Genomic DNA, 23181 nt, shown 5'->3' with positions numbered 1-23181 from the left:
CTCTACCCGATAGACAAGCATTACTACTAGTCCCCCCATGGTTGCTATTCCTCTCATCAATGAAAATCAAGACATTCGTCATGCTACATTTTAAATCCTATCATATCTTAAACTAGTGTTAAAGTGGAACAATGCATATCCAAAGCTCCATTTCTCTAATTTCACATAGCTCATGCCATACTTCATTGTAGTTTAGTAACCAAATATGGCACATGGTAAGAAAAGTAATCCTTGTTTGTCTATCTTGCGTCTTAGCACAACCAAAGATACTCAATATAGGCTAGGGTTGTTATTGTGTCATGTCATCGCAATGCTTTGAATCAAAAAATCATTAAGGTCTAGGTTTATTAAGGTGACAGTTTGCTTCCCAATCCCTTCTTTGTCAATGGTGACTAGGAGGATTGCTCAAAACAACTTATAGGGAAAATGGTCATTCTCTCTCAAGGGCTTCGACTATGACTTGTAGAAAAATTCATGACTTCTAGAAAAATCCATGCTTCAATTAAATAGCCATCCCCAATCTGTGCTTTATTTTTGTCTAAGATGTATTGAATCCTAACCTGGTACCCTATCAATGTATTTTATGAATTATTATTTTGGTTTGGGATGGCTTTGTCGTGTATAAAAACAGCTGATCATTCTATGCTATTTAATTTTTTGGTATCTTTGGTTTAATAGGGGTCTTTTCTTGATAACTGGTACCCCATCTCAGAAACCTTAGTAGGACCTCCTAAAGTGCATTATGATGCTTGACTAAAGGCATTAGAAGCCTTTGACCTACTTGTATTCTATACCCTTTCACAACAATTCAATACCTCCTACTGTGTTAGCACTGTTTGCATACATTAAGCTCTGTAGCACTTTTGGTATATTCACATCAATTCCACTTCTCCTTTTATTAGATATAAATAGCAACCATTCCTCATACACCAAGTTATCGTCATTGTTTCTATTCCATTGTCATCATACTTCTACTACCCTTACTTAATAACCCATCCATGGTTTGCTAGACCTAGTTTGATTGGCTTCTATCTTCATGGTTCAGAGTTGCCCTAGTGTGCTCCTAGAAATTCATCCCTATAATATGGCTTGATTCAAAAATAAAAAATCACTTCAAAGTTTAAATATTATCAATTCTAAAACTCATCCATCTCGGGGGGAACTAGCCTCATATTATTAGAGAAGGGGTGTTGGGAGGTGGAGGAGAGGAGAAAGAGAAGTATTTGGTAGAAGTGGAGCAGGAGGAGGTGGGGGAAGGGAAGGTGGAGGAGAAGTATTTGTTGTAGATGAAGGTCAAGGTTGAGGTAGAGGAGTGGGAGGTGGAGGTGAATGTGGAGAAGGAGGAGGACGTGGAGGTGGAGGTGGAAGTGGGAAAAAGGAGGAAGAGAGGTGGAGGTGGAAAAGAGAAAGAGGAGGAGGAGGATAAAATTATTACTATATAATTTATAACATGAAAATTTTTGCCACCAAATGAGGCTAGTGAAGTATTATAGACAAGAGGACTGTTGTGGCTTGGAATCCCACAATTGTGATGTGGCTTGGGGACCAAAGGGCAAATGAATCATGGGCTGCCATGTGGCATGCCCATGCAATGGTTACCCTTTCTTCCTTTCTAACCAAAAAAGGATGGCCTAGCCAAAGTGCCCTCTATGGCAAAGGGGAAACCGCGTTTTGGCCACATAGAATGAAGAATGGTAGCAAAAGGGCGGCTAAAAAGCATATATGTTTGTTATACCTTCAAACATATGTAAATACATGTGTTATATAATTTCTACTATACAACTATTTATAAAGTATGTATGATGCCCCTCCACAAGAGGATCACTTTTGTTGATGGTTGGGTGCTCTACCCTTAGGTGGTGCATAAAATGAATGGAATATGGTTGATGTGAAGATCTCAATTTCGTCGCTATGTGTGTATAGATAGGACCTATGAAATGGCCAAAATAATCTTTTGCAACTCCATCCCAAAATGTAAGCAAGACTTTACATAGATAAGAAGATAGATTACTCCACTTAAATCTCATAAATTTGGGTAATGTAGTGATTGAATAGGATTTATTTTGTTAAGAAATCTCAAAAGGGTAATATACTTACTAGCGGTGGTGGTAAAACGTCTTTATCCCGTGGTACAAGCAACTGTGTAGCAAATCCAAGGGGTGTGGGGATCCTCTCTGTCTCTTCCCCCGTGCCCCCCGCCTCCTTTCTCTCTCTCTCTCTCTCTCTTTCTCTCTCTCTCTCTCTCTCTCAGCCGAGGCCTACTAGTCTCAGGTTATAAAGCCTTGTAATCTGACTGTGCATATCTCTATTCTGAAGACATGCGATGTGCATATCTTTGTTTTGTCTCTTTGCATGTGTAGGTTAGCGGCCAACACTATTTGACTGATGCATCTCTCATTTTCTCTTTCTATTCTATATATTATATGGGATAAGTTATAATATTTATATGAATGTATGTACAAACATACATATTTATGCATGCATGCATATATTGACGCACAAGTGGTGGGACATGTGGAAGATGTGAAATGTGGCCAAGGAGGAGGAGGAGGAAGAGGATGAGGATGAGGGTGGTGGTGGGGGTAGTGGTGGTGGTTAAGACCATGTAGATGGAGACGGAGATGGGTTGGAGTGGGAGAAAGAGTGGACGGTGGAGGAGGAGGAGGCATAGCCACCCTGTAAGGTAAGGCAGTGGCAAAAGGGCAACCACCTATGTTGCCCTATATTTGGTCTAAAAAGGCAATTTTAGGCTGCCCTATTTGACCATTATTCTTGCAATAATTCCATTCTAGACCAACTCAATTCTTGTAGTAATTCCATTTTAGGCTGCCCTATTTGACCATTATACTTGGAGTAATTCCATTCTAGACCAACTCAATAGGTTTAGAATGATTGCCATCCTAAACCTAAGGCCTTAAGAGTAGGTCCTTGTGCATGCATGATGCTAGTGTTGTCATAAGGGCAAAACTAGCAATGGTATCATCCTATCTCCAAGAAGTAGGAGGGCATTGCAACACTGAAGTCATGGCACCAGTGAGTGTGTTTGACGGCTTACTAGGAAAGTGTAGTGGTGGTGAAGGGTTCTCATTGGTTGTAAACTTATGAGCATTGTTGTAATTGGAGGAAGGAGCATTAGCATGTGTGCATCTTTATTAAATGCTAAATGCTACTACATGAGCATTCTCATTGTGAAAAGGCCTTTGCTAGTAGTGAGGTAATTGGAATCATGCTGCCCTCTAAGGGTCTTATGTCGACAAGAAGGGAAATAAGCCTATGCTATGCAAAAATACACCACGAGAAATATAGGGGTGATACGGGGGAAATAGAGGGGACCATGGGAAATAACACTCCATGCTCTAGATATGAGGGTACTATCCCTGACACCCTTAAGAACCATTGATGTGATACTTCTGTACCATTGGTGCAACATTTCTCTAATGTCCCCTGGCTTGTTATGTCTTGCACATTGCACATCCAAAAAAGCCATCCTATTTCCCCTCTTTTCCCCCCTCCATGACATAAGGCCCTAGTAAGAGGGTGTGGGCATTCAGATGGGGAAAGAAATAGGGCATGAGAAAAGAGAGCCTTAGCTTAGCATCCAGCCGACTTAGATTTCAAATTGGTTGATTGCATTGTTAGTCTAATAGGAAATTAGTTGGTTAGAATTTTTGACATTTTAATTATATTGCCAATCACTTCAGTTGGAATTTCAACGATTACCATTCAAGAAGAAATCGATTGGTCAAGGTTGTAGTTTTCCTGAACATGTGGGGGAGTCTTGGGTAGTGCTAGCCAAAAAAAAAATCTAATCTAATAAAATAAAGTTTACTCTTACACATGATCGGATTTTAGAGGTCAAATCCTATCAAAGTATTTAATTTGTAGGTTTTGTACATTGAAAGGCCTAAAATTTAATAAGTGCAAGAAAAACCCAAAGTGCACATCAACACTACTCTTAATATAATGGTAAGTGGCGCCTTTGGATGCAAAGTGGAAGCATTTGATATTTTTAGTGTGTTGGGCTATTAAAAGGTAGTCTTAGTCCAATTTGTAGAATAATCTCCATTAAAAGTGGCCTAACTCAATTAACATTTTTTTTTCCAAAATTCTCAATTAACTTTGTAAAAAAATTACACCAAAAAATGCACAAAGGAGAATGCAATTCTCCGTTATAGCAAGGAGGCGAGCTAATAAAGCCCCAAGGCAAATTTGAATGTGATAAAAAAAATCTTAAGGATTTTTGTTAGCATAGATCGTGGTGAAAATATCTTAAGTGTGGGTTTTGTAAGCATGGTAGTGTTCATAGACAACCTGCAAACTATATACAATGAACTTGCAAAATTTTCATTTTCACCTACAAAAAAGATTTTCTCAATTTTACAAAATCGTCAAAATTTTCGACAATTTTGTTATACTAGAAGGGGGCATGCGTGTTGCTTGCGGCACAACATGATTGTACCTAGTTATGGGCTCGGAAGGAGCAGCAAACCCGAGAGCATTACACGTTCTTGTGTCAGAACCGCACCTTCTCGAGAAGCCTGACGAGAATCAGAAACCTCATTTGTGGGAGCTTTGTGAAGGTGACACATAAATTCTAGCTGGAAAATCTGCAAATTCTCAAGAAAGACCCCCAAATTCTAGCTGGTGACACATAAATTCTAGCTGGAAAATCTGCAAATTCTCAAGAAAGACCCCCAAATTCTAGCTGAAAAAAATCTGTAAATTTTCAAGAAAGGCCATGGGAGGGCACGCCATGTGAGAGAAATTATAGCTAAGAAGTGTCAAGAAAGCCCTTGGAAAAGCCATGAGGAGGGCACTTTTCCGAGCAGAAAGGATGTCATTCTGACGGAGCATTCATGGCAATAGTAGCGTACAACGCCACCTTCTTTTATTCTTCACGCTTTGCACGTACCTTCATAAATTATCAGTTCAATCGTTACTTCATAGCAACCTCCCAATTCATGCTTCAATCAGTTTACTCTTTCCTTGATGGCTCCTTTCCTCGCTTCCCCCTTCCCTCTCCTTCCCACCTCTGCCTGGCTCCTCCTCATCTTCACCATGCTCCTCTCCCTCTTGCCCCTTCCTTTTCAGCCCTTCTTGCGGTCTCTTTTCTTGCGAGGAAAGCTCTTGCAGCCAGCCTCGTCTCCTCCTGTAAGTTTTTAGACAACGCTCGGCTTTGATGAGCTTTGTATGCGTGAATAAATGGACTTGCCCTCGCGCTCTTACCCACCCCTCTCCTTAGGCGGCATCTGTTTCATGGTAATAGGAACATTGGATAGGGAGCGTAGGAATTTGTCGGTCTGGACGCGATCGGCAAAGTTGGGCAGGCCTACAAAAGTTTCAACAAAGCTTTCAAAAAATTTCGTAGGCTTGAAAATGAAGATTTTGCTCGCACACCTATTGGAATTATGCGATCATTGTTTTATCATGTGAAGCTCATTGCGAGTAATCAGAGGCGAAGACTGTTTAGGAGTCTCCGCCTTGTCCGAAAATATATTAATCGTTTAGCCGCTTCTCCTTTTGTTCAGCATCAAGAAATGGGTGGGCCCGCTGGAAGATTGTGAAAGCATCCCTTGGTTTGATCAATGAATGTGGCTTTCCTAGGTTCTATTGACGATGACTTTCACAATCCGTCGCCCACAGGTTTACCTCAAACCTTGTACGAAAACTCGACCTGCTGGAACATTGAGAGGCGCATAAGTACTGTAGGCTCATCTCTTTCCCTTATGGCGGATATACTTGCTCCCATACTAGTCGTGTCTTTCTAGATGACGGCCCTAGACGTTTTGACATATTTGAGAGATCTTTGATGTACATGTGGCCTCTCCTGCAATAAGCTTCCTTGGTAAGCTTTGCAGTAGACCATCGATGCAAAAGAAACCGTGAACATTGATTGTTGAAGGGACAATTCCATCATTGTTCATTAATCTAGATGCTTTACTAGCAATGATCAAACTGCCAGGAATATGATTTGAAACGGCATTCAAAAATGAATTCGTGAACGAAGAAGAAAATTTCTAAGAGCTATGCCAACCATGGGAGGAAAATTAACGGGGCGCTGAATTAGTGATTCAGTGCTTACAGTAAAGTAACCTCTGGTTAACAGGAAGCTCAGGTTAAGTTTCAACTCGGTACAGAGGAGCTCGGGCAAAGTTTGTGCTAAAGGGCATGTGCAAATTTGGTCCATACCTCCCTCTAGGGTGGTGGGCCAATCATGGAGTGCGGTCTAATTAGTTAGGAGGAGAATAGGATTACAAGGCGGCAAGCTTGACGGTCGTGTTAGAAATTGACCAACAGAGGGTACGTAGAGCGAAAGACTGATAAATAGCCTAGGAGCTCACATAGTGTGTGGGAAGTGGAATCACAAACTTCTTAAACCTAAGTGCTTCAAATAAATGTGCAGACTCATCAATAGACAATGATCCAGCCATATTGTCATGGGGACTTGGTGGTGATGGTGAAGTGTCTAAACTAACTATCACTGAATTTGGCCTAGGGTACCAGGCTAGGGGCCTTAGTTAATGTCCAAAAGGTACCTATGATTTTATGTGCAACAAGTGCAACTCCTGGTGCTATTAGAGTGGTTTCATTTTCTAAGGTCATTGGTTTGGTTCAGTGGGGTCATCCTTTAAAAACTGACCCCTAGAGATCTTTCAAAATAGGGTCATTGGTTCCTTTGCACTAGGGTCATGGTGTGCCATCTGACCCCCTAGGGGCATTAAAAATCCCACGCCTCATTTTGCTTAGGTATTCACTGGTGGCCTATCTGCTTGCCTTGTGTCACCTTTGGAAGTCCCTGGAGCACTTCCTTGGCTTTCCTTGCTGATTTGAGACTTCACCCCTACTAGGGGCAGCTTCATTCATTCATGGCGGTTTTCTGCAGCTCTCCCTTGGCTTGTTGAAGTGGAATTTCGTGCTTTCTTCGCGACAGTTCTCCTCCCCTTGGTGCCCTCTGTTGATGGCATGCTTCCGGGACCTAGACGCCTTCATTCTGGGCTACTTTTGAAGCTTTTTTCAACTTTTTTCGTGACAGAAGTTCTTCTTTTCTGCATCTAAAGCCATATTCGTGGAACACAGGCCTAGGAAACTTCGAACTTCATGCACAGTTTTCAGCTCTAGCCATTCGTGAATGGCACGAATCTTTGCTAGATCCATTCGTATCCCATCTTTGGATATTATATGCCCCAAGTAATGGATTTCTTCTAGGAAGATTCACTTTTCTTGCTGTTTGCATAGAGCTGATGATTTCTCAGCTCTTGAAACACTATAGCAAGATGTTCCTTGTGCTCTTCTTCGGACTTAGAAAAGACAATTATGTCATCGAAGAAGGTACCAGTGAACTGTTTGTAGGGTCGGGAGATACGATCCATCATCCTATTGAAAGTAGCTGGGGCATTTGTCAATCCAAAAGGCATCACCAGATATTCATACAACCCAAAAGTAGTGCGGAGCGCTGTCTTGTGCACATCCTGAGGTTGTATCCTCACTTGGTGATAGCCACTCTTTAAGTCTATCTTGCTGAAAATTGAAGCTCCATTTAACTGATCTAGCACATCATCAATGCGCGGAATAGGGAATCTATTCTTGATGGTCATTTTGTTCAATGTGTAGTAATCGACGCACATACGGAATGAACCATCTTTCTTCTGTACTAGCAGTACAGGGGAACAAAAAGGAGAAGAACTGGGCTGAATCAACCCCTTGGACAACAAGTCCTGCACCTTAGTCATAATCTCTTCTCGTTGAGTTGCACTAACTCTGTATGGGGGCCTATTGGGTGGCTCGCTGCCAGGAATGAGTTCTATGCCATGATCCTCATGTCTCTCAGGGGGTAGCTCCCCTGGCAAAGCGTCAAAAAAGCAATCTTTAAAATTTTCAAGAAACTGAGTTTTTTTCCTGATCTGCCTCACTTATTTCAGCATGCATTTCCACATCTCTCTCTTTTACAAAAATCATGTAAGCTGAAACTGCAGACTTTATTTCTTTTCCAACAGAACTATTTGATACAATGGGAATAGTCTCCCCTCTATTCCTAGCAACCACACGATGTACTTTGCCCCTATGTACAAACTCCAGCACTCTTTCAGGAAGAGTCAACTTCATTGCGTTGCGATGAAACCAAGGCATACCCAAGACTACATCATGATGTTTCAGTGGAGAAATGAAGAAGTCTTCCTGATCCACATAACTCTGTACATGAAGACGGAGCTTCCCTATCAAGGGAGTGACTGGCATAGGGTTCCCACAGAACATTTGATCGGCATCCAAAGCCATGCCCAGCTCCTCCGTCTTTATTCCCAGTCTCAGGGCTAGGTCCTCTGATATGAAATTATCAGCAGCCCCTGGATCAAATAAAATCTGCGCTTGTTGGTCTCTGACTTTGCTCCATGATAGCAGCAATTCTCGTTCTTCTGGGTTTGAAACATGACCCAGTATGTCAGGAATTCCTCTTGTCATTGGCTTTTGCGGTCCCCGTGGCTTCTCTGCCTCTTTTCCCTTCGAAGTTGAAGGCTTTTCTGGGCACTGGGCAGCCACATGCCCCTCTTTCCCACACTTAAAGCATTTCCCATCTCTGTGGAATCAGCTATCTGTTCAGGAGTGAATGGGGATTTGCCTTTATATGACTTTGAAAACTGAGTACCCCTCGGCTTTTGAGGCTGAAACCCTTTCTTTTCAACCTTGGGATACTCTTTCTTTTCTGATTTTGAAAAATCAGTTTTCTTTCTTTCAGCACGTCCTGCATGCAAGGATAGTATCGTGGATGGATCTTGTAACAGCACAAGACTAGCTACTGAAGCTGAATGCATAAGGTCTTGAATGTTCTTTGCCCCCAAAGCATTCACTACTGCCTGGATTCTTGGACTGAGACCTGCTCTATACTTTCTTATTTAGGTTCCTTTGGAGATGTTTTTGAAAGGTGCAACCTGCAAATAAGCATCCCAAAACTTTTGGTTGCATCCACTGTATCTCCTGCATCCATATGCAAACTGTCCCAGTCTTGAAGAACATGATCTCTAAACTGTTTAGGCATAAACTGCTGGTAGAAGGCTTTCTTGAAGTCCTTCCATCTCTTTGGGGTTGACCCATCTGTGGTCTGTGCACTCCACCATGCACTAGCTGTCGTTGTCAAGTGCAAACTGACCATTCTTAACTTGGAGGATTCGCAAAACTTTTCAGTACCGAATGCATCATCAAACTGTCTGATGAACTGCAATGCTTTGTCTGTATGACCATATTGTCCATTATAGGTCATAAACTTGACAGATTTACCTCCCTCTTTGAATTCTTTGGTCTCTCCGGAAGACTTACTCTTCCTAGACTTCTTGGGTTTCCTTCTTTTCCTAGATGGTTTATGTGATAAAGAAGAAGATACAGAAGTCGAGCTCGAGGTAGACGGTGAAGAACTGGGAGATCGGTGATGATGCCTCCATCTCTTCTTGCTATGAGACCGTCCCCTATGAGATCTCTCTTTCTGTGGCTGTACACGAGAGTGTGCCTCTGGCATTGGCACATCATACGCTGCATTAGGCATAGTTTATGCTTGAAACAAATGCTGAGCTCTTGGATCCTTTTTGAGATTTCCCATCTCTTGCATACGAGTGCGTACCATCTGCTCAAATTCTTGCTGATTTTGCTGCACACTTCTCTGTCTTGGATGTGCATCCCTATCTTGTGAATCCCTCTGGATAGGTGATTGAGCCATTTGCTTACGACTCGTTTGAGATCTGCAAGTTTCTCACACACACTGTGTATGCAACTGATGCATGCAACCTTTGCTTTTCAAAGAGAAAAATTACCTCAACAAGAGGTGTCTTGCATTCACAATCTATGCCAGTACCGGGCTATCAACTCAAGGCATATACCCACAAGGTTGCTAAGGCATCAACAACTATATTGCCCCTTTTCTGGCTGCTGCAAAAAGCACTGAGTATGCATCTGATTCCCTTTTCCTGAGCACAAAGGCATGCATATTCTTTTTCTGCAAATCTCTGATTTTACTGTGTTTTCTGCTGCTTTTCTGACAGTAAATATTCACTCAGATAGGTGAAAACTGCTGGCAGAAACAGTCTCTGCAACTGTCTTTTTTTTTTGGGGGGGGGGGGGGACAGTAACCAGATGGGTAACTACTGGTTACTCTAACCAGACTGACTGGTTCTGGTCTGGTTGGTCTGTAACTAGACCTCTAACCAGATTAACTAGATTCTGAAGTAACTGAACCAGACTGGAATCTGGTTAACTGAACTAGTCTGGTCTGGTTAGGCTGATCAGACTAGTTAGCTATAATCTGGTTAGGCTGACCAGACTAGCTAAGAGTAACCTCACCCTTAACCTGAGTCACTAACCACAGTTAGCTTAACCACTGGCCTGCCAGGCTGGCTGCCACGTGTCTGCTCTTTGCACATGCTTGTGCCATGTCAGCATGCCACATGTCAGTGCCACGTCAGCACCACACGTGTGCGCAATGTCATCTGCTGACCTGCCACGTCATCTGCTGTTTGGCTAGGTGCCATGTCAGCGCAGTACATGTGTTTGCCACGTTACGAAAGCCACGTCAGCATCTCCTTGAACGTTCACAATGGCGAACATGCGCCACATCAATGCCATGCATGAGCGCATGTGTCAGCGTATTTGTCGCCCGTGCCTTCGTGAAGGTTTCAACCTTATAAAAAATTAGATGACGGACGAAATCGTCTGCTCACGGGACGGAATTTCGTCGCATCTGAATTCCGGCTGAATCTTCGTATCTAGTGTACAGATCTGAGTCGGAGTATCGTTGGCGTTGCCAGTCTAAGCCTTGGTATAATGCTTCCGTCCGACGGCCTCACGCTACCAATGAAATCTGTCTCTGTCAGGATCTTTGTCGGATGACGAACACGGGCTTGCGTTGCCTCACCATGAGCGTTCAAGTGTAGGCTTTGCTCAACGAGATGATTTCATCGCTAGCTCGTCACCTAGTGCAGGATTTAAGCATAAAAATCGTCCAAACGCTAGAGCTCTCCGTCGCCTGTCATCGCCTCATTTTCTCACAGCCTCTACCTTTGTCCTTTAGCTGGCATATTACCTAGGGACTAGCATAAGGAGAACGGACTATGAAGCTTCCCGTATGTCAATCTCATGCGCAGGCTCAAATATCGTGCGCCACCATCACACATCGGAATGCTAATTCCTTGCCTAAGCTGCTGCTTGGATCGTCAAAGGCTTGAGAAAGTCTTTAATCCTGCTCTGATACCAATGAAATCTTACTCGGTAAAGACAACAAAGATACTCTCATTTGCTCTCCCTCTCTCCCTCTCTCAACAGATGCACTAGGGCCTAGGACAAGAGTCGGGCTGGACCCCTCCGAAGGATTTTATTACTTGAGAGAAGAAGGAATACATAGTTCCTCGTGGAAGCTGTTTATACATATCCAAACGTGAATGAATTCCTTACATGAGCTCTAAGGATCCCCTTCTTGGCAACAAGCCACTTGTCAATTTCTACATTACTTTCCTAATTACATGCCACTAAGGGCAAATCTGGAGTCTTCGAAGCACTTGGTCACACGAACCGCCTCCTAGACTCTAGTTAGGCTCCATTGCGCTTAGGAAAATCACTCTTCCTAGTACCTGCAACAATTAATTTAAGCGCACCACCATGGTACCCATTAATTGTTAGCGCTTTGCATGCAAATAATACACTGTGGACTAATTCTAGTCAGAGTGGGCATCCCCACTGAACACATGTGCACACATAACAAATATAAAAAATTATATTTATTCTCTGGTTGACCGAAGTCAATGCCCTTGATCATAATTAAGAGGCTTTGACCAAGGGTCGAGGCGCCTTAATTATAGTGAAGTCTCTCCAACCAAAGTTGGCACAACTCTTCAACCGAAGTTGGCACATCTTGGTTAACAGTAGTTAACCCTCTTGGCGCATGCCAAGTCTCGTTGATCGAAGTCAACGTTCTTTGACCGTACTCAGAAGCTCTGTAGTTCTTTGGTTAACCGCAGTTAACCCTCTTGGTAATAAACCACCGAAGTTAGGTTTACTTGACTAGAGTTAAGTATCTTTGACTGTAGTCAATTCTTTGACCATAATTAACACAAATGGAAAACTCTTTAATTATGATCAAATAAATGGTCAATTGTACTTTGACTTAGGATATTTGCATTGTGGTAACACTGACCCCCTAGGGGCATTAAAAATCCCACGCCTCATTTTGCTTAGGTGTCTGCTGGTGGCCTATCTGCTTGCCTTATGTCACCTCTGGAAGTCCTTGGAGCCCTTCCTTGGCTTTCCTTGCTGATTTGAGACTTCATCCCTACCAGGGGCAACTTCATTCATTGATGGCGGATTTCTGCAGCTCTCCCTTTGCTTGTTGAAGTGGAATTTCGTGCTTTCTTCATGACAGTTCTCCTCCCCTTGGTGCCCTCTGTTGCTGGCATGCTTTCGGGACTTGGACGCCTTCATTCTGGGCCACTTTTGAAGCTGTTTTCGACTTTCTTCATGACAGAAGTTCTTCTTTTCTGCATCTAAAGCGATATTCATGGGCGCCTCTAATCTTGCTCTTGCTTGGTGCAAGGCGCACTGAAAACGGAGCTGTTTGTGGGCTGTAAACTCTGTTTGGTGGACGCATTCTTGGCTGATCTGCTATAGCTTGCTGGACGCACTCTTTTTTGAAACAAGCTCTATTGGTTGGCTGAATCCTCATCTTTCTTCTACACTCTTTGCTACAGCCATTCCTACTGAGTTCCTACTAGGTTGGATGTCCTGTCTTTGGCCCGGGAGAGGATTGGGGCATTGGTTGTGATACTCTCTTCTTGGGGGTGCAGTGGTTGGCCTTGGGCTCGGTAATGGCTTGGAAATGGGAAATGCATTGCTTGGCATGCTATCAGATTGGTCTACTTGTGAATATGTATGTCTGCTGAAAGGAACCTAAGTAATAGCACTTGGGAGTTGGTCACTAGCATAGCCACGGGTTGGCGTTGTACTGGGTTGCACTTGCGGGTGAGCTCTTGAAGGGAGTCCCTTTGTATCTTTGAGCTAACCAGTTTAAATAAATACCGCAAGGGGCGCCAAGTGTTGGTGCCAACAGGTGTCACTCTCTATGTTTTTGAGTAGGGGCATTCTAGCCTCCCTTGTCTTGAATGGTTATATGGTGCAGGGAAATTCTACGCTTTGAGTTTGGTTTGTGGACAAAGGCAATCCTTTAAGTTGGCTGTATTTTCATCTTTGTGAGTTAGTAGAGATAGATTCACTGCCCTTAGTGATCTAAGGCCGGTTACACATATATAGAAGCTACCAAAAGAATAATAGAACTGGTGTTGCGCGTTTGTTGGGGAGTGGGGGCAGTTGGCACACACTACAAGGGGGGGCTGGACTCCCACATAAATGTACAGGGCGCACAGCCCAAGAGAAGCTGCCCACAGCCCAACAAATAGGGCTTGGGATTCATGCAGACTGAGTCGGCTATTTTGGCCAGGCCTTGGGGCCTATAAAAGGAGAGGCTAGGAGCCTCATAACACATCCAACAGGTCAGCCATCAGAGGAGCAGCTGTACACACCCCCTCAGGCCTACATCTAGGAGGCACAGGAGTCTAGGAGTTGCTGCAGATTGAGCTCATCAAGGGCTGGACCTTGGCTGTCTTCTAGGGCAGCAAGGAGCTTAGGTCAAAGAACGGAGAGTCTACATAAGGCTTCCCGGACGACCAGCTTGCTGGCCCTATATAAGGGCAGGGTGCGGTCCACTGCAGCCCCTCCCTTCCCTGGAACACGTGTGCTGCTGCCAGGCCGTCTTGCAGGCCTTTAACCTGCTCATAGCCCTTCTCATCCAAGCACCTTTGGCCCCGGATTCTCTTTGTACCTGCTGCTCCAGATCTGCCATTTTGCAGGCCCGCTCCATCCCTTGGATGCCTTGCCATTTGCACTGTAACTGGTGCCATCTGTTGCAGCCTTCTTCTCTTGTGAAGTGCTGCCCATGTGGCAGCCCCCTTTTTCTCTCTTGTTTGGGCATATCTTGCCGTAGGTCTCCCTCCCCCACACCCCCCTCATTTGGGGGCTTATAGATGGGGAGTTGACCTTTCCAACACCCCCTCTCACCGACACATCTCGGCGTTGCCCCAGTAGCTCCCATGATGAAACCCTCTAGCACAAGTTGGTGTTGATTCCAGTTCTTGCCTTTTCAACGAGTGGCTCTTGCTCCTCCAGGTCCGTTCTTGCATATGCAAATCATCCTAGTACACAGGTCCATCCACGATAGCAGCAGATGGCACCACCACCTTCAGTCACGTTCCCACCTTCGAACTTGAGCAATCTAGATGCCACGATCTTCTAGTTGTCCCCCTCATAACGAGTGAACAACCTGGAGTCTTCTAGGCACCTCGCTATGGGGATCTGTTTCAAACCGTCCTTCCTTTGGCAAGGTCCGCAACAAAAGAACCATCTCGAGAAATGAAATTCCAAGAATATCTCTAGATAACCTCGACCACGAACTCTCACTGAGCTCTCGAGGAAGTACTCTTCTGGCTTCAGTACACCTTGTCCATCACCTTCTAGCAACATGTGTTTGAGATTTGAAGAAGCACTCACACTTTCCCTTCTGCCTTTGAAGAAGGACCATTCCTTCCAATCTCACATTACTAGAGACATATGAAGAGTAGATTCTCTCCACAGCATGCTATAAAGGCTTAAATTAAGAACATCAAGTACATACTAGATCGTCGTACTGTCTGCGTGCTTGCTCAAAAAGCAAACCATACACCTCATCGAGGCACATACCAATAACTTGTGCAATTTTATACTGCCCCTTCTGTATTACAACCACCATCGGAACATGAAACCCCTAGGGCACTCCACCCACCTGGAAGATTCCAAGCACTCCATGCTGGCCTTCACCTTCACAAAGGTTTCTGACTCCTCGTCGGTCGACATCTCAATGTCAGACATCTTCACTATGGCTTCTAGGGCGGCATATCGTACCTCAGTAACACATGGAGATGTCACCAAGAATAGTTCTCCGATTGCCACATTAGCTTTGGCTTTTGTGTCACCATCTGAATCTGAGTTGGACTTCTTGCCACCGTTAGGCTTGCCCTTTCCTTTGCCAGTGTTATCCTTTGCCAGCAACGCCTTGTCATCGTTGACGTTGTTGTAGAGCTTCTCCCTAGCTTCTTCCTGGAGCAGTATTGGACCCAACTCCGCAATTGGTCCTTTATCCTGTTGTCATAATCGTAATGAAGCTTTTGAAATTCAGAGGTAGCCTCCTCATCAAGGCCAACTGGCATGAGTCCACCTTTTGACCAATCGATGCTAGTTGATCCATCACCACCTTGACCTTCGTCAAGTCGTCGTGTATCGAATCTCCTTCATCCATATCCAAGTTGTAGAGCTGATGCTGAAGAAGCAAGATCGTGGATGTGTTATGCGTCTCATACAGATCCTTTAGAATGACCCATGTCTCTACGGACGTTGTGTGGATAAAAATGGAGAAATATTTTTCACTTGTTGCATGTTGCTGCATGAGTGTATAGCTATGTACATAGCTAGTTGGTTGTGGAAATGAGCAGTGGACACCCTCATGATGGACTCCACACTGATGACATATTGTCTTGAGATGGAAGACACTTCTACAGGGACTCTGGGAGATAATGGAGTGCAGAGTGGTTGCAGCAGGCAATCCAGAGCAGTGTGATGGGGTTTTGTTGTGGGATGACATGTACTCTTTATGGTTGTCCAATGCCATATGTGCATGAAAGCACGAGTTTTTTTGTTGAGAATGCCTTGCTTCCAGTGTGTTGGCTTCATGGTAGTGTGATAGTCCGTGGGGAACTAAGCATTACATGCTGGTTAGCAGGTTATGTGTTGGTGGTGCCTAAGGTCGGAGTATAGGCACTAATTGCCTTGGTATAGTTTGAAGGAAAGAGTGGGAGAGTGGTGAAAAAGCAAAAGGTGACGTGGCCATAATCAAAAAAGCATGCATGCAGGTGGCTACGTGAGGAGGAAGAGGAAGCTTCTCGACGACGATGCTGGCATGCTACGTGAGGGACTACTTTAGAAGGGGTTCGTGGACGATGGAGGCTAGTAGTGCTCGGAGGAGTAGAAGAGGCTCTTCTCGATGAAGGCGACAAAAAGAGGAGCTCAGAAGGAGCTTGAAGGCCAGACGCGATGGAGGATCATGGAAGAAGGGAGAGCTTCGTGAGCTTTGTGGGCCAGGGAGAAGGCAGGCTGGGAAATGGTCCTGAGAGGGCTGTCGTGAGATGATGGAGAAGGGATCGTAGGCTCACAGCACAGGAGGTGGTGAGCTCAGAGGTAACGAGGAGATAGTAGGGGTGATACGCGAGCCTAGGGAGTATCTTGTGAGATGTGGACTAGAGCGCATAGAGTCCATGAGGCTGTGACGACGGGAATTTTGCTTGCTGGCCATCTTCACGTAACAAGTGAGGAGGAGGACAAAATTACGTATGGAGAGCATTGGAGAGACTGTGGAAGCGCTTCATGAGGAGCCGGCTACAAGAGAACATGAGTTCGTGAAGGAGGAGCTATTGGGGTATAAGGACGTCGAGGATAGCGTAGGGAAAGGAAAGCCTAGGACGTCGTGAGGCAGGATTTCGAGGAGGCACGTATCTACAGAAGGGGATCCTGCTCGAGGCGAGATGAAAGCCAGGGAGTTTTTTGTTTGCGAGTGGATCTCTACTACGTAAGGGGAGAACCTTGGATGATGGTTGTTACAAGTCGGGGTGTGAGCTTGCTCCATAGAGCTTGGGAAGAAAGCCGAAAGACTAAGGAGAGCGAAGGGTGCCTCGAAAATCTCAGAAGGAAAGGCCTATAGGGGGCGTCGCCAGAGGAAAGAGAGCTACGTGGCGGTACAAAGCTCAGGAGAGGGAGGCTTGCTGAAGGACGTCACAGGAGAGCTCGTTGGCTACTAGTAGAAGAGATCACGAGACTGCGAGCTGACGGAGGAGCTAACTATCGGTGGCAAGGTGATGGCGCATGCAAAGTATATGGGCAGGGAGTTACTGGTGTATCTATTGCGTACCATGAAGTTTTTAAATGGAGGAAGCTACGCATGAGCTCTTTGGGTTTCTGAGAAGCAAGAGGACCAGTTAGAGCAAGAGAAGCCATAGCCTCGATAATGATTTTGAGTTTTGAGAGAAGACGAGGACTACTATAGGAACACCTTAGTAGGATTTTGGAAGAGGTCGTCTTTTTCTTGATGGAATTGCATGAAGAAGGTGTCAGGAGGGTTGTAAAGAGAGCATGGGCTTGCATTAGTTGTGGGTTGAAGGTAGAGAGGCCTCGCCAGGCAGTATATCAAGATCTCCAAGGGTGGCGAGCTGTGATACGAGAGCGTAGTGCATGTCAGATTTCCTTTAGTCCATAAGGAACTTGTGGATGGTTGTCCGATGAGTTGTGGGATTGGATGCAGTATGTCTTTGTATGCTTTGTGAGCTTGAGCTCAATCAGTAGGAGCATCATGTTGGGCTGTGTAATCCATTGGCTTTTTAAAGAGTTGTTTGGCTTCTAGAAGAAATGTGACCAGAGTGTGAGATGTGATCGGAGGTGTGTAGATACAATGATATTGAATGGATGTCTTTTGCTTTGTGATTGTGTTGATCGGGTGTTTTAAACGTGGATGAGGGTGGCTGTGAAGGCGGTTAGGCTCTACTCTTTTTGTCCATCCAACGTGTCGGTCATCTAGATGTGAGGAAGCACAGAGTCCGCCGTAGTCCCTATGATCAATGCCAGGGTGTGGGCATCTCTATCTTCCCATGCTTCGAGCTCCTCTCCATCTATTGGTATGAGTATCCTCCCATTCTTGTGTACCAATTTCCACAGTTTTCGAGCCACTACATGACTCCGGATCTTCACCTTCCTGATAGGGTGATTGGTCCCATCCAGTTTCCCAGACTCTCGGATGGTGAAAGAAAGAAATTGACTGGGGGAGGAGGGAGGGAGAGAAGGGGCTGAAGAGGTTTCCGAATCAACATCTTTGTTGCTAAACCACACAGCAAAATCGAAAAGCAAACTCAACCTTTTGTAGATCAGAACTTTGTATGCACTTGATTGACCCTGAGTCACAATCCTTCTCGCAGAGGCTTTGTCCTCCAGTTATGGAAGTCGATTCCCAAGAGCCTTTGAATCAGGGTCGTTCTTCAGCAAAGTCCCTGCCTTAAGGCTTCCACACTTGTGAGCCTCCTACTTGGGCTCTGATACCATGTTAGAAATCGACCCACAACGGAAGACTGATAGAATAGCCTAGGAGCTCACACAGTGTGTGTGGGAAGTGGAATTACAAACTTCTTAAACTTATGTGCTTCAAAACAATGATCCACAAGCTACCAAAAGAATATATATTTCTGTCCAAAACTATGGACACAATACAAAGAGAGATAGATCCAAAGTCCCACTAGAGAGTGGTCCTTTGATCTTACCACCACGTACTTCTACTATCTGTAGGACTTGCCCGTGTGCTCCACCTCGAGTGTATGTAGACTCTCTGTCCTTTGACCTCACCTCCTTGCCGCCCTAGAAGACAGCCAATGTCCAGCCCTTGATGAGCTCAGTCTGCAGCAACTCCTAGACTCCTCAGCCTCCTTGAGGTAGGCCTGAGGGTGTGTGTACAGCTTCTCCTGCTGCTCCTCTGATGGCTGACCTTGATGTGTTATGAGGCAGGTTAAAGGCTTGCAAGAGGGCCTGGCAGCGGCACATGTGTTGCAGGGAAGGGAGGGGCTGCAGTGGGCAGCACCCTGCCCTTATATAGGGCCAGGAAGCTGGCCTGCTAGTTTGGTCGGCCACATAGGCCAGCCCACAGCTCCATGCATAGGGGGGAGCTGGCACACACTACAAGGGGGGGTTGGACCCCCACCTAAATGTACAGGGCACACAGCCCAAGAGAAGCTGCGCACAACCCAACGAATAGGGCTTGGTTTTATGGCGAGAATGAATCCAAAATTCTAGTGTGCATTTTGATCATTAGAATGTACCATCCTACAGGAATCGAACCCCGATTTGCACAGAGCTACTTGAGATCTCTCACCCCCTCAAAGCATCACTTCCTAGGCATTAAGTTCATTCTTTCTTAAGGTCATCGTCCACTTGCATCTATGTTTGCTGCAGTTGGAAACCCGTTGGAAACAGCCTCCAGGTATGGTAGGTCCTGGCTTGGCTTTGTGCCTGCCACGAAAAAGCAAGAGGTCCTCTGCATTTATGCCCTTCATCCATTCTAAAAGTTTCTAACATCTGGACACATTCCAAAACGTTTGGAAAATTTTTCTTAACTTGTTTATTAACCTTGATGTTTCCAAACTCATCAGCACACACGTGAAGATGAAGTATTGTATCTGCATACATCATATTCTGAAGGGCTGTGTTTCCTTGCACTTGCACCTCATTGAATGAAAACAATAGAATTTGTTTCCATCATTGGGAAAAAAAATGTTTCAATACTGTCATTGTCCTTAAAAGCTAACTGCTTTTTCTTGTTTGCAGAGATTTACAGTTCCACAAAGTTATTTTCTTCACTTCTATATAGTTGGTGCAGTGTTTAATGCCTGCCTTTTACTGGTGGCACTTGTCATTGCAAATATGAACTTAGCATCGTCATCTTGGATACTTTCCTTTGAGATGGAAACTCAAGAGGCCTGGAGAGTCGTTTTCTTATTGCTACTGCTTGAGTTGCAGCTATTAAGAAGGCTTTACGAGTCCTTATTTGTATCTAAGTTCAGTAAGCTGGCTCGAATGCATGTGCTTGCATATTGTCTGGGCTTATTGTGAGTACTCTCTTGGCAATCAGATTTTGACTTTACATTAATTTGAAGCACTTGGATGAAGTTCTATCAAAGTATTTCACATTGGTAAAAAGATTTGGACTATCTGAGTTGTTTTCCCTAGATGTGTGAAGCTTTTGACTCTTAACAAATAGTCATAGCAATGCTATTTTGAAATTCTGCATAGAAATCCTCCTAACTCCATCTCATGATCCATTCTGCACCAATTCATCTTTTCCACTAGGGTCTTCTTTTGAGTGGGAGGGGATGTCACAATCTGTGATATAGTCATTCCCTAGAACTTCATACTTACGGATGGTTTAATGAATGGACACTTGTGGAAGGGACACTTTGCATGAGGCACAACCCTTCACAAGAGCTACAACGAAGAGCTACAACTCTACCAAAGGGGCATGCACTTATGAAGAGGACATTTCCATTTGTAACGTTGTAATATGTTCTCTCATCAAAAATTGCATCCTTCACAAGACGTACACACCTCTTCATGCACAACATCCTTTGGAGCACATACCTTTTCATGTGTGGCTCTTCAATCTTTATATGAGGGAGGCCCCTTGTATGGATCAGTGACACTTCAGACACTTCAAACATTTGAAGCAATACATATATTCTTGGTCTTTGCTATCATTAGAATCTCTTTTATGCTCCTAAGCTCACTAATGATATTAGACTACTAGGATTTCCTACAGAGCCTTTTACCGAGGCCTTCTTGCATTTTGACAAGCAGAGAAGGGACTCTAAAATAGTCCTCTCCAAGGACTTTTATGTTCTGGGTAGGAAAGATAACATTGCCATAAAAACTATAGCTGCGTCAGAGTTCCTCAGCACAATCTGAGCATCTGTTGCTTGCCTAGTCTCATAGTCCCCCACTCTTGTACGAGCCTTGCTCTCCTTGTGGACGACCCAATGTCCCTTTTGTCTGGCTTCATATGTCTGGTTCATGTATTGCTGTATATGTATTTATTAGGTCTTCATGCATGAAGATTTTCTTCCTTTTTCAATGTGGTCGTCTTTTGAGAGCTATAGAATCCCCTCTAGATCTAATTCTAAATACAGTCCAAACAACAATCAATAAGATCAAACGATAATCAGCAGACGACTCACCTTTTAGCCACCCCTGAGCACGTGGCGACTCCCAAAAGCCCACGCCTAGCTCTGGCGTCCCATACGACCAGAACCTGTTCCCAAGGAACCATTGGCACAACATCTCGTGATCTCCCATGTAGTTAGCAGAAGTCTAGACTCAAGATCCAGACCAGACCATCCAGTGGTGCGTGCACACTGAATACCATCTCAATAGTCTTGGCCACTCTTATATAGAAGAGCATCCCTCTTTATGGATAGCATTTTGGCTAAAATTAGCCAACTGGTCCTTTGCTAGTGTTCAAGTCCTCTAGTTCCATGTCATCCTGTTTCCCTTAATCCTAGGGCCCCCTGTTAGAAATCAACCAACGGAGGGTACACACAGCAGAAGATTGATAGAATAGCCTAGGTTCTCACATAGTGTGTGGTGTGCATGGAATCACAAACTTCCTTACTTAATGGGTTTCACATAGATATGCAGAACAGCAAATAGACAATGCTCAGAAGAGATATAGGACCAACAAAATATTTCCGTCCAATGGACACAATATAACAGAGTTCCGTGGTCCTTTGTCCTCGCCAATAGATGCTGTCTTACTACCTCCAAGGCACTCCTAGATCTTGAGTCCGTGGTGAGCGTATGTAGACTTTTGTCTCTGTGTCTGATCCTCCACACCTTGGTGGCCTGAGTGTCAGCCCAGGTGTGCAGCCCTTCTTCAAGCTTTGCCTGCAGTGGACAGCCTGCCTTGGTCCTCCTGGATGTAAGCCCCAAGTGTGCTGCTGCGCTGCTCCAAGTCTGCTCCGTGAAGGCTGCCTCGGTGGATGTGACATGGGGCTGCAAATGCCCCCTTATATAGGGCTCCAGGCCCTGCCTTGCTGGCAGACTCCCTGCCCTGAAAAAACGACCATGAGGGTCTCCCCCCATGGGCACTCTATTCTAGGCCCTTTTGGGCCCTTCAATGTGGCCGACCTGCTGGCTGACTTCCTCTGCCTCCCACCGACTTGTGGGGCTCTATAAAGCCAGGCCTTTGGCCTTCCATTTCATGCAGGGGCCCAGCCCCTTGGTATGCTCTATCACGGGCCTGGTTTGCTGGCTCCAACCAGCCCAACCAGCCCTCCTTTCTGGCCGACCCTGCTGCTGTTCTCCCCGCCCTGTTCCTGGGCCTGTTGCATGCCATAAGCCTGCTCACAATCCTCGCCACGCAGTGCGTCTTTGCCCTGGGCTAACCCTGCCCTGTTTGCTGTGAGGTGCTGCCCATGTGGCAGCCCCCTTTTTCCCTTTTCTCTGGGCAGATCTTGCCTTAGGTCTAACTCCCCCATGCTCTCCTCATTCGGGGGCTTACAGATTGGGAGGTGACCTTTCCAACACCCCCTCTCTCGACACATCTTGGCCCAATGCCAACTTGTTGATGAAGTTGCCTCTGCCTTGATGAAACCCTCTAGAACAATCCGGTCTTGATTCCGATTCCTGGCTTTCCAACCAGTGGCTCCTGCTCCTCCAAGTCCGGTCTTGCACAAGGTAGTACGAGATGGCATCACCAGCTTCAGTCACGTTCATGCCTTCAATCCGGATGCCATCATCTTCCAGCTGTCCCCCTCATAATGAGTGAACAACCTGGAGTCTTCCAGGCACCATGCTCTCAGGGTTTGTTCAACCCCTCGTGTAATGAAGGGGAAAAAGAGGCCAAGTTAGAGGCCCTTTAGGTGGAAAGTGTGGAGGGACTATATAAGTCTCCATCCACCCCCTATTGTGTACCTTTTTGACGTGACATCTAATCCTATCTACTCTCCCTCCTCCTTCCTACTACCTACGCTCACACTCTCTCCTCCCTCTCTCTATCTCTCTATCCCCTCATCCTTCTCTCTCTTCCTCTCTTTCCCCTTCTCTCTTCCTCTCTCTTTCCCCTTTCCCTCATCCTTCTCTCTCTTCTCTCTCTCTCTCTCTCTCTCTCTCTCTCTCTCAGCCTCCTTCTTTGCCTCTCCGCCTCTCCCTAGATTTCAGATCACATTTGAGACCCCTCATTTTAGTGGTTCGGAGAGAGGAACACGCACGACGTATGTGGGTCTGTGTCTAGATACTAGATGCTCGACCAATCTACATGGCAGTGTGCTATTTTCCACCAGATATATCACCTTATGCACACGTAGTCACTACGAAGGGACACAGCCCATATGAGACGATACATGATGATCTCATTGAGTTCTCCAGACTAGGAGACAACCTCCTTCTTGGTGACTTCAATCCACGCACAGGTGACAGGCAAGTGGGCCTACTTGGCTTTACATCAGACTCTCTCATAGTACCAGAACTAAACACTGCAGAGCTTGG

At 45.2% G+C, this 23181-nt stretch overlaps 1 protein-coding gene across 2 annotated transcripts in view; it reads left to right on the top strand.

The window, feature by feature from the left end:
• The first annotated feature begins 4866 nt into the window (after nucleotides 1–4866).
• The window catches only part of LOC147896591 (polyprenal reductase 1-like), a 50715-nt gene continuing 32400 nt past the window's right edge, over nucleotides 4867–23181 (top strand). Inside the window, exons 1-2 of one of the 2 annotated variants that reach the window (XM_087381579.1) lie at nucleotides 4867–5151; nucleotides 19471–19751. In XM_087381579.1, coding sequence (XP_087237705.1) covers nucleotides 4990–5151; nucleotides 19471–19751 — 443 coding nt within the window. In that variant the 5' untranslated portion in view covers nucleotides 4867–4989. The remainder of the gene's footprint in view (nucleotides 5152–19470; nucleotides 19752–23181) is intronic. The other variant, XM_087381578.1, reaches the window with a different exon arrangement.

Source organism: Dipteris shenzhenensis, chromosome 11 (genome assembly GCF_047967505.1).
Source record: "Dipteris shenzhenensis isolate YYH24624 ecotype China chromosome 11, Dip_SZ_1.0, whole genome shotgun sequence".
NCBI lineage: Eukaryota > Viridiplantae > Streptophyta > Polypodiopsida > Gleicheniales > Dipteridaceae > Dipteris > Dipteris shenzhenensis.
This window is presented reverse-complemented; position numbering and strand designations above follow the sequence as displayed.